The 10,988-nt window shown below is 47.3% G+C and overlaps 2 protein-coding genes across 6 annotated transcripts; one reads left to right on the top strand and one right to left on the bottom strand.

The window, feature by feature from the left end:
- Window positions 1-315: 315 nt before the first annotated feature.
- Window positions 316-5,333, bottom strand: LOC307016178 (uncharacterized protein; the record flags this gene model as incomplete). Its single annotated transcript, XM_079645215.1, has 4 exons — window positions 316-825; window positions 3,604-4,614; window positions 5,050-5,111; window positions 5,285-5,333. The coding sequence occupies 4 exons, from the start codon at window positions 5,331-5,333 to the stop codon at window positions 316-318; spliced, it is 1,632 nt and encodes a 543-aa protein (XP_079501341.1).
- A 1,435-nt stretch (window positions 5,334-6,768) lies between these two features.
- LOC307016777 (uncharacterized protein) lies at window positions 6,769-10,936 on the top strand. 5 transcript variants are annotated; one of them, XM_079646098.1, is made up of 10 exons: window positions 6,769-6,902; window positions 7,094-7,439; window positions 7,581-7,698; window positions 7,775-7,866; window positions 7,978-8,095; window positions 8,434-8,550; window positions 8,672-8,859; window positions 9,117-9,257; window positions 9,529-9,728; window positions 9,893-10,936. In XM_079646098.1, exons 2-7 carry the CDS (start codon window positions 7,182-7,184, stop codon window positions 8,740-8,742), a joined length of 774 nt encoding a protein of 257 aa, XP_079502224.1. In that variant the 5' UTR covers window positions 6,769-6,902; window positions 7,094-7,181; the 3' UTR covers window positions 8,743-8,859; window positions 9,117-9,257; window positions 9,529-9,728; window positions 9,893-10,936. The 5 variants fall into 5 exon arrangements, with proteins under 5 accessions (XP_079502224.1, XP_079502225.1, XP_079502223.1 ...); XM_079646099.1 differs by having other exon boundaries at window positions 8,675-8,859; window positions 9,105-9,257; window positions 9,893-10,933; XM_079646097.1 differs by having other exon boundaries at window positions 9,105-9,257; window positions 9,911-10,933.
- The last annotated feature ends 52 nt before the right edge of the window (window positions 10,937-10,988 follow it).

Here is a 10,988-nt window from a genome sequence, read left to right as displayed (position 1 = left end):
ATATATAAACGCATAGTGGCACTACAGTCGGAGGCATTCCCACTGTGGTGTCATAAGAACTATGCTTTATTTAATTTCACAAGCTTTTAAACAATAGGTAGATATGAGCTTCTCCGCTCACACAGGGTTCAAATAGGGACGGAAAGAGCAGGTTGGTTGAACACAGGCATTTATTAACTCCAAACAAAAATATACGCGGGTCTCAAACGTTGCCCAGGTGGGAACCTTCACAGGTCCTTTGGCGACCTTCCAGGATCCCGCCTACTGCAAAACAGCCCAGAACCAGGTTACGACATGCTTTTATTCAGGCACTGATTACCTGATTCCGATCAGCTCTCTGGCCTCCGCCCGAGCCACTCCCTTTACTCCAGCAGCCAGCGCCCAAACCACACCCCGCTGCCACATACCCCCACCGCCCGACTCAGGCCGGGATCCTGCCGGCCTCAAGCTGACTCTCTCCCCCCCCCCCCCCTCCGCCGAGCGAGAGAGGAAATCAGCCACGACCATCCGGTTACCTGGCCTGTGGATCACCTTGAAGTTGAAAGGCTGTAACACCAGATACCACCGAGTGATCCGAGCGTTGGCATCCTTCATGCGGTGGAGCCACTGGAGCGGGGCATGGTCCGACCAGAGAGTGAAAGGGCGCCCCAGGAGGTAGTACCGCAGGGCGCCGACCGCCCACCGTATGGCGAGGCACTCCTTTTCCACCGTACTGTAGTTCACCTCCCTCTGGGCGAGCTTACGGCTAATGTACAGTACGGGGCGGTCGACCCCCTCTACGTGCTGGGACAAAACGGCCCCCACCCCACTGTTCGAGGCGTCGGTCTGCAACACAAAAGGGAGAGAGAAGTCAGGAGAATACAGAAGCGGCTTACCACAAAGGGCTTTTTTAACCCTCTCAAACGCCAGCTGACACCACTCTGTCCACTGGACCGGATCTGAAGCACCCTTTCGGGTTAGGTCGGTCAGAGGACTGGTCAGCTCTGAAAAGGACGGGATGAACCGCCTGTAGTAGCCGGCCAGCCCCATGAACCTCCTGACCTCTTTTTTCGTCTTGGGCGCCAGACAGGCTGAAATGGCGGTTGTTTTCTCTATCTGTGGCCGCACCTGCCCGCCGCCCAAGTGGTACCCCAGATACTGTACCTCCCTCCGTCCAACCGCACACTTCTTCGGGTTGGCCGTGAGCCCCGCCTGCCTCAGGGTCTCGAGCACTGCCCCCACCTGCTGCATATGCTGCTCCCATGTCTCACTGTGAATGATGACATCATCCAAGTAAGCAGCAGCATATGCAGAGTGGGGACGCAGCACCCGGTCCATGAGCCGCTGGAAGGTGGCTGGAGCTCCGAACAACCCGAAAGGAAGTGTGATGAATTGGTATAAACCATACGAAGTGGAGAAGGCCGTTTTTTCTTTAGACTCTGGAGAAAGGGGAATCTGCCAATAGCCTTTGGTTAAATCCAGCGTCGTGTAAAAGCGAGCAGTGCCTAGCGGATCCAGGAGTTCGTCGACCCAGGGCATTGGATAAGCATCAAATTTGGACACCTCGTTCACCCTGCGGTAGTCCACACAGAACCGGATTGACCCGTTGGACTTACGTACCAGTCACTGGTGGACTCTTCTATCACTCCCATCTCTAGCATAGCCTGAAGCTCCGCCTGAACAATTTTCCTCTTGTGTTCAGGCAGCCGATAGGGCCGTGAACGAATGGCCACGCCCGGGGGCGTTTCTATGCGGTGGTGTATGAGAGAGGTGCGCCCTGGCAGCGTAGAGAACACTTCGGCAAACTGCCTTTGCAACGAAGCAACGTCTGCTCTCTGGCCCGGTGAGAGATTGTCGCCACAACAGACCGGGGCTAATTTGTTGCTTTTAATGACCTCCGGTCCCAACTCATCTCTCTCAATCACTTTGGTGGCCAGAGAAACCGACGCCACCTCCCTCCATGCTTTCAGGAGGTTAAGGTGGTAAATCTGTGTTGCTCCCCCCCTGTCAGAACGCACCACCTCATAATCTACGTCCCCCACTCTTCGTGTGACCACGAAGGGTCCTTGCCACTTGGCGAGTAGTTTAGAGCTAGAGGATGGGAGTAATACAAGCACTTTATCTTCCGGTGAAAATTGTCTCAGTTTCGACCCTCTGTTGTACAGGCGCTGCTGACGTTCCTGAGCCTGGAGCAAATTCTCCCGTGATATCTGCCCCAGGGAGTGGAGTTTTGCTCGCAGGTCCATAACGTACTGTATTTCGTTTTTACTGGTGCTTGGACCCTCCTATCAGTTTTCCTTAACTTGGTCCAAAACACCCCGGGGCTTCCTACCAAATAACAGCTCAAAGGGAGAAAATCCCGTGGAGGACTGGGGCACCTCCCGCACTGCAAACAACAGAGGATCTAGCCATTTATCCCAATTACGGCTATCTTCGTGAACGAACTTACGAACCATGTTCTTTATTGTTTTGTTAAACCGTTCCACCAGGCCGTCGGTCTGCCGATGGTAAACACTAGTCCGTATTGAATGGACGCCCAATAGTTCATACAGCTTGCGTAGTGTGCGTGACATAAACTGTGTGCCCTGGTCAGTCAGGATCTCTTTTGGGATCCCGACTCGGGAGATAATGTGAAACAGTGCCTGCGCGACGCTCTTTACAGAGATATTAAGCAGCGGCACTGCCTCGGGATATCGCGTTGCATAATCCACTAGGACTAGTTCAAAGCGATATCCACGTGCACTCCGGTCTAATGGCCCGATGAGGTCCATATCAACTCTCTCAAAAGGCACCTCAATCAATGGTAACGGGCGCAAAGGCGCTCTGGGGATGGCCGGCGGGTTAACCAGCTGACATTCACGGCAATATGCACACCACCGCTTCACATCTGCGCGAATGCCCGGCCAATAAAATCGGGCCATTATCCGGTGTAGTGATTTGTCGTACCCTAGGTGACCTGACATGGGGTTATAATGAGCCGCCTGGAAAACCATATCCCGACGGCTTTTTGGCACCAACAACTGGGTATTTATCTCTCCTGTCTGTGTGTCACGGCTTACACGATACAGCCTGTCCCTAACCACCGTAAAGTGTGGGTGAGTGAGTGCTGCGTTTGGGTGTAGCTGGGAGCCATCAATACTCACCACCTGGCCGAAGGCGTGCTGAAGGGTCTCGTCCCTCGACTGTTCGAGGGGGAAATCCTCCACGGGAAACACCAGTGGGTCCAGAGGGACCTCCGCGGCCCCCTCCGTGTCCGTTTCCCCTTCGATGTCGTCAGCCGCCTCCGACTCTCCACTAAACACAGGACACAACTCACATTTCCCTGCCGTCCTTGAACGCACCGGCCATAGCCCCCGCTAGCTTAGCAAACCCCGGCCAATTCGTTACCAAAATCAGAGGGTGCGTAAGGCGAGTGCTAACTCCAGCCCTGACTCTATGCTTTTTCCCCTTATAAGAAATTTCCAGCATCACCTCCAGGTACTGGTGAATATCCCCATGCACACACCTCACCTTCACCCACGATGCTTCAATCAATGCCCTAGGCCGAACCAGGTGCTGATGGATCATCGTCTGATTACAGCCCGTGTCCATCAGAGCCTGGTGTGTACCCCCCTGTATACATACCGGTATACGGTACGTCTCTTCCAAATCGGGGGAGGCAACTGGCGGTTCTGCAACCCGAACCAGCTGTCCGACCTCCATGAGAGGACACTCCCGTTGGAAGTGGCCGGGCTGCCCGCACTGCCAGCAATCCTGCCCTGACGTCTGAGGAGCCCCCCGTGGTGCGGGACGACTAGAAGCGTAGGCCGGACCCTGGGGAGAGATAAAAACAGGAGGGTAAGGTAGAGCTAGGGGGGAAAGTGTCGGGGCTGCGGGGTTGGGGCCGTGTGATGGTGGGGAGGGAAGGGCAGCTGCTACAGGAAACCTCCTCCTCTGGGCTGGGACGGGTCTGCCCACTGAGACGGCTGGTGGTCGGGGCTCCTCTTTCATGCTCCGCCGGGGAAGCGAGAGGTGGTCCTCCGCGAGGACGACGGCTGCTTCCAGGTTCGCGGGGCGATAGCACTGGACCCAATTCGCCGTCGAAGATGGCAGGCCGGCGATTAACTGCTCCAGCGCCACCTGACCGACGACTTCCTCAGCGGAGCGCACCCCCGGCTGGAGCCAGCGGCTCGCTGCATCCAAGAGCCGCTGCGCGTAGGAGAAGGGCCGGTCAGCGTCCTCGAAGGGGAGGGCCCGGAACCGGCGGCGATGTCCCTCTGGTGTTCTGCCAAGCCGGTCCAGGATGGCCTTCCTCAGATGCCGGTACACATGCCAAGAGGCTGCTGGCAGGCTGTGGGCGGCTAGCTGCGCACTCCCAGATAGCAGAGGCAATAGCCGCGCTGCCCACTCCTCCTCCGGCCACCCGCACGCCGCCGCTGTGCCCTCAAAGATGTCCAGGTATGCCTCCGGATCATCCTCTGCCGTCAATTTCTGGAGGGCAATTGAAGGTGGTCGGGCCGGGTTGGTAGCGGGATCGGCCTCCCGAGCGGCCGGACGCTGCAGCAGCTCCCGTAGGAGAGCCCGGTCCTCGCGCTGGCTCGAGGCGATCCCGAACAGAGCCTCGCTCTGCTGTCGCTCTAATGCTGTGGTGGTCTCCTACATGTGAGCGAGACGTTGGAGGGCCTGACCCAGCGGGGTTTCTCCTTCCGACATGATGTCCCTGTTCAGGCGCCACTGTGAGCCTCTCCGCTCACACAGGGTTCAAATAGGGACGGAAAGAGCAGGTTGGTTGAACACAGGCGTTTATTAATCCAAACAAAAATATACGCGGGTCTCAAACGTTGCCCGGGTGGGAATCTTCACAGGTCCTTAGGTGACCTTCCAGGATCCCGCCGACTGCAAAACAGTGCAAAACCAGGTTACGACATGCTTTTATTCCGGCACTGATTACCTGATTCCGATCAGCTGTCTGGCCTCCGGCCGAGCCACTCCCTTCACTCCAGCAGCCATCGCCCAAACCACACCCCGCTGCCACAGGAGATAATACAAATCATCAGTTATCTGTTGTTAACCCTCTGTGTGATGTTTTACAGTCACATCCCCCCCGACTGAGGGCTTCCAGTCTTCCAGTGTGGAGGTTCTGCGTACTGAACCTTCAGCACAACACGAATTTGGTAAATCACAAAAATGGCTTTAAGTTTAAAACTAAAATCAATTTTTAAATAAATTGTGTTAGTGAGAGAAAATAACCTTATACACAACTGACAGTTCAGGACTCGAACGAGGATTCAGTAATTCCGTAAAGATATTGGCCAGACTCTCTGACATTCTTTCCTCATGTCCTCCTCCTGAGCCTCAAAAAAGCTCAGCCTCATCCTGGTCTTTTCGGCAGCAGAAAGCCTCAGAGCGCTGGAAAGAAGCGAGACCACACCACCAACAATGCCTTCTAGAAAAAGAGGCTGTTGGTCATCCCCTGTGTGGCCTCTGCCACGAGCCGGCTGTTATTAGGTGAGATAACATTTACCTTTATTTAAATTACTTTACCTAATTGTAATTTTTCAGTATTAATGCTCAGTGCCCTGCTATTTCAGCTAACATGCATGACTTTTGGGATGTTAGAAAACTGGATACCTAGAGAAAACCCACATGAAAATGAAAGTAATTCTAGGATATTAGAATAATTTTGTATTTCCTCCCAAGGTGTAGAGAGTGTCTCCCCGAGGAGTGGTTCTGTGGAGACTGTGATGTACTTCATCACAAGAACCAGCCACTCCACAACAGGGACAGTTTAATGAATGTTTTTTGTAAACCAATTAGTCCAACAACGTGTGTTGTTAGAGTGGAAGGTGGATATGACACCCATGACCAAGGTATGCTCTCTCAAACTTGCATTTTGATGTTCACATGTCTCTTCGGCCAGCATATAATGGTAATTAGTGCTTTTCTTTTTTTTTTGACAGCTTGCATATTGCCAACTGTGAAGGCACCCAACTGCTCCTTTAAAGGCAGAAACTTCACTGTGGTACCAGGCAAACCAGTGATTTTAATTACCATCAATGGTAAACAAATATATATATATATATATATATATATATATATATATATATATATATTTGGATTTCTATTGAATTGTTGTTATGTTTACTGTTGTGGGCTGAGCCATTGTGCTTCCACTTTGAGTAAAACCTTCATTTAATATCTGTTCATCTTTGACTATTTGTAGATGGAACTGTTGTAAAATGTGTCTTAATTATGTTTATTTACTTGTTCCAAGGGCGTTATGACTTGCATCTGCCACTATATGTCTGTCAAACTTGCCAGCAGCAGTGGACCCCCGACTTGAAAGTCCTCCTTAAGAGTGGATACTGGCCAGCTTCGGTCAGTATTTCCACACTTTACACCTTGGACCTCCTGAGCTCCTTTGAAGAGCTCAAGATCATCTCTCCGGGATTCTCCAGACAGGCCTTTGCAAAGCTGCTGGAGCATCGCACAAAGTGTGGAGGAAGAGTAAGTGTAAATATTCTTTACCATATTATACATTATAACATTTCTGTAAATAGACCAAATCACAGCAATATATGTAATTATCTTCCAGTCTGGACCTGTCAACGGAGATGCACTGCAGCGCAGCTTTCTGGAGTTCTCCTATGCCTCGTATGAGGAAGACCAGCTCTGCTGTGGTGCTCCTCTCATCTGCCCTGCCTGCACGCCGGAGATGTTGGCTGTTTCTGCCGATGGAAACAGGAAGCTGTATCGCTTTCGGCGAAGTGGAAAGTGCTGTTTTTACAATGTTGTTATTTAAGTTTTTTGATTACTGTTTATATTTCATGGATATATTTGCTAATCTTTTTTTCCTCAGTTCTGATGGCAGCGCCTTTTTTAATGGGCTCTTTGACAGCGCGGTGGCTGCATTTGTCGACAAAATACAGAGATCACTGAAAAATGCAAGTTTTTATTCTTCATTTTACCTTATAGGTATATCACAAAAATAGCCATGTATATCCGACCCTGACTTTCTTCAAATTCAGCTACTTCTCCTTACCATCTACTCCAAAATCAGATAATTAGAACAAATGTTGTAGATCGTGATTCCATTGCTTTTAACTGATTTGTCATGATGTAATGTGTGTCTTAGACCCAGGGAAGAGGCACATGTGGGGACTCCCCAGTGGACAGCAGCGAGGGAGACGTCAAGGAGGGCTTCGAAGCTGGATGAAGAAGGGATGGAGGTGGCTGTATGTCGCCATGTTTTTTTTTTGAAGGCCTTAAATATGTACAGGGGGGAGATATTCGCCTACCCCCTGTATCTTCAAAAGGAACTCATGCCAGCCAAAGCCAAGTTCTTCGCCATGGATGTGGCTTGCAAGTACTGGCTGTACATGGAGAAAGCTGCAAGTGTCCTTCCTGCTCTCCAGGAGCTGACCACCATGAAGCCATTCCTCAGTGTAATGCATGCTCGAGCCCATGCTACCAAATGCGAGGTATGTGAAATATTTTTGTATCACGTACATTTATATTTTTTATATTTATAATACTGAAGTAGTAAATATCTAAGCTATACTGTTTAGTATAGTAGTATGTAGCCTCTTTGCACAACCATTCCAGCAACCTTTTACTATCAGATTATATGGAGTGGGAAGAACCAGGAGGGAGCAGGGATGACCGCTGGGGAAGAGGTGGAGCAGGTCAACAGCTGCCTGTCCCGTTGTGCCCTGACAACAAAATACATGTCCAAAGCAGGTGAGTGGAAGGTTTTGCCCTATTATTGCATACTTTTTTAGATGACACATCATAACCTCATTATTGCTTTCAAAAGCACGACTGGACATGCTCACAGTGCATGCAATGGGATGGAACAGGAAAAAAGGTGACTCCCTTCATCAGGCACTTTCCACAAGATATGTGAAGGTGAGCCTCCTATTAAAGGTATTGTTGTGTCCTTTGTCATTTGCACATGGCTTGTTGTTAATCATAGCAAGTTTTAATCTTGATAAATGTCCATCGTCTACTGTTTATCAGACTAGTAAGAGGCTCCTGGAAGAGACTGCAAGTCTTGAGGAACTCAAGACGGAGCTACATTGTGTCTCAGATGACATGGTGTCGACGTGGATTTCCGACGTGAAGGAATGGGCATCTGGTAAGCACGACGCGATAACACCAGCTACATATCATTGTCCATGACTGTTTGAATTTACAGATTTGATCCTAAAGAGCAGCCAATTTTAAGGCAATAAGGCTGATTTTTCATGCCACGTAATGGGACCCTCACTGGATTTCAGTAGACAGGGACATACTGTAATCTTCAACCAATAGCAAGCCAACTATGTGTCCATGTTTATCTCTGATATGTTCCAGTTTCCATAGCTGTACCATCAATTTGTGTTAAAAGGTGTTAAATATGTTGCACAACTTTGTTTCTCAAAACCGTTACGTGTTGTGTAACAGTACATTTTACTGCCAATATTATTTCTACAGGAACATCAGAAACATCGGGTACTTCTGAAGACATCCTTCAAACAGCACTGCAGCAAAGCATTGAGGGGCTTTACCTAAGTGTGAGGCAGCGGAAGCAATCCCTTTACCGACAGAATGGTATAACAATATAATGTTTTAGGTTGCAGATTCAACCTACTGAATTATATATATTTTTTGCACTTGCAAATATAGTTTGTCACATATCCCTATCCCACTACTTCATGTCTTTTTCACACAGCAGCAAGCTCCGCCATCGACTTCGAAGGAAGCTTGCAGACGACAAAAAGCGCCTTAATCAGGAGGTACTGAAGTACAACCAGCTGGTATACGACTCTGCCAGAGGCATAGATGTTGCTGCGGTGGAGCATTCCCTCTCTGGAGGGAGCATCATGTCCGCGCTGTGGCCGTGGGAAGTTCATGGCATGGGTCAGTTTTCAGATATTTCATAATAATTCATTTGAAGTTCTGTTATATGAAGGTATACCTTGCTGAGTTATGCACATATCATGTAAAGTGTTAGAACGTTCATTTAGTTTAAGGGTATATCTTAAGTTTTCTTATTGTGTATACATTTGATTATTTTGAAAGTACATGTTTGGAGTTTTAAACATATTGTTATGCTATAATGAAAATGTGATTCATGTATAAACATAACTGTGATTGGTTTTTAGCTAACTTTACAGCCAAGAAAAAGATACTTGATCAAGTCATGCTTACACGGAGACTGCAAGAGGAGAAAGGCATCCTATTGTGGGAGATGGCGCAGCATTGCACATGGTTGCAGAACATGGCAGTTGCTCTAAAAAATAAGGTGGCTGAGGAAGGTAAGTTGAAAGAAAAACTTAACCTACCTTGTAAAGTATGAGTTTTAAAGGAAAAAAAGTCAGCCCAAATCATTCTTGGTCACAGAAATTGGATGGAGTATAATGGCCTTTGCCCATTCGACCCGGCCATTTTACATAATAAAGTCCCTTGACAGTGACAATCATCTTTATATGTACATGGGAGAGAATATACTCCATTGAAGTGCTCTGGCCTCGTGAAGCAATCTTACTTTATAGTATGTCCATATAACAATATTTTGTGTATTTTCAGATGTAGACAAGGGGAATGGAGGACTTGGGTGCACCCTAAGAAGGAAGCATGCTGAGGCGTTGGAGAAGTTGCAGGTGGTACTGCAGCAGTACAAGACCGCTTTAGGTCCTGATGTTTGTTTCCTTCAACATGAAGAGGAAAGTCAAAGTGGCCGAAGCAGTCCAGACACCAGTGAAGATGAAGAAGGAAACATAATTTAGGTAATTTACTTATGAATTAATGTACAGTATCTTTGTTGATTTAGCCTCAACCTAGACATGTTGCTGTTACTTTTGTATTCATTAATGCTAAACATTGTGTATTCAAAAACCTCAAATTTGGTTTCTGATCTGCCCCTCTTTTTTGTTTCTCTGTATTTCCCCAGATTGCTGCTGCTCTCAAGCACGAATATCCGCCAAGACTTGATGTGCTATCAGAAATGTAAATACTTTACTGACTTTATATTTGGAGTTTGTATTCATACTCCTCAATGGAAGATCCCCCTTGAATATGTTGACCATATGACTTTTCCCTATACCGCAGCATCAGGCCAAACATTTCACTTGTACACAACTTAAATTGTATTGAAGAAAATGCTCAGCGTCCCTGGAATGCATCCTGATCAATGAACCATTCACTTTTGACTCTTTTTGAAACACTAGAATGTAAATTCCTAAATCTCCAAGTATATCTTGCTGGTTACCATACAACTTGGTGAGCACATCATTGTCCAAGAGCAGGAGGTCTTTCCCTTTTTTCCCAGAAAGGGATGCCTATGCATTATTATTTTCGATCTCTTATAGGATTTACCTGTCATTAACTTTATATGACTGCACCTGTTACACCGCAGGCCAATAACAGCTTTCCTCTAATTGTTCATTTTTGTTTCTTTTGCGTTACTTGCTTTAATTGCTTTGTCAGTTATATTTCCTTTTTGGTCTCCAGCTATTAACCTGATTGATTGAAGTACTTCAACATGTACAATGCACAGTCTTTTAGGATGTATAATTAGGGACATTGAGATAAACAACAAATACTTTATTTGGTGAATCACCTCATTGTTGTTCTCAAAACCAAATAATACATTGTTATAAATTGTTATATTTGATTTACACATAGAATGTACATGTTTAATATACATAGTTAAATCATAAAAAAAATGGTTGTGTTGTATGATTTCTTAATACTGTATGTTATAACTGTTTGCATAACTTGATTTTATGTTCTGTTGTCCATGCTTTTCATGTTAGACTAACCCCAACGCTCTAGAGTCAAGACATATACCCTTATGGTGGCCTTTTACTTGTATTGTGGTGAAACACATAAGTAAACCATTGCCAGAGAGGACCATTTTATTGTTTTAAAAACAATGTTATTGATGTGGTTGGTTGATGAATAAATATAAATTAAGCATACGTCTGTGGTACTTTTTGTTGTTTACATCACACTGCATTATAATGCGTTTGGAAATAAATTCATTT

Source organism: Notothenia rossii, assembly GCF_949606895.1.
Source record: "Notothenia rossii genome assembly, chromosome: 8".
Taxonomy (NCBI): Eukaryota; Metazoa; Chordata; class Actinopteri; order Perciformes; family Nototheniidae; genus Notothenia; species Notothenia rossii.
Note: the sequence above shows the minus strand (reverse complement) of the source record. Positions and strands in the feature narration are given on the sequence as shown.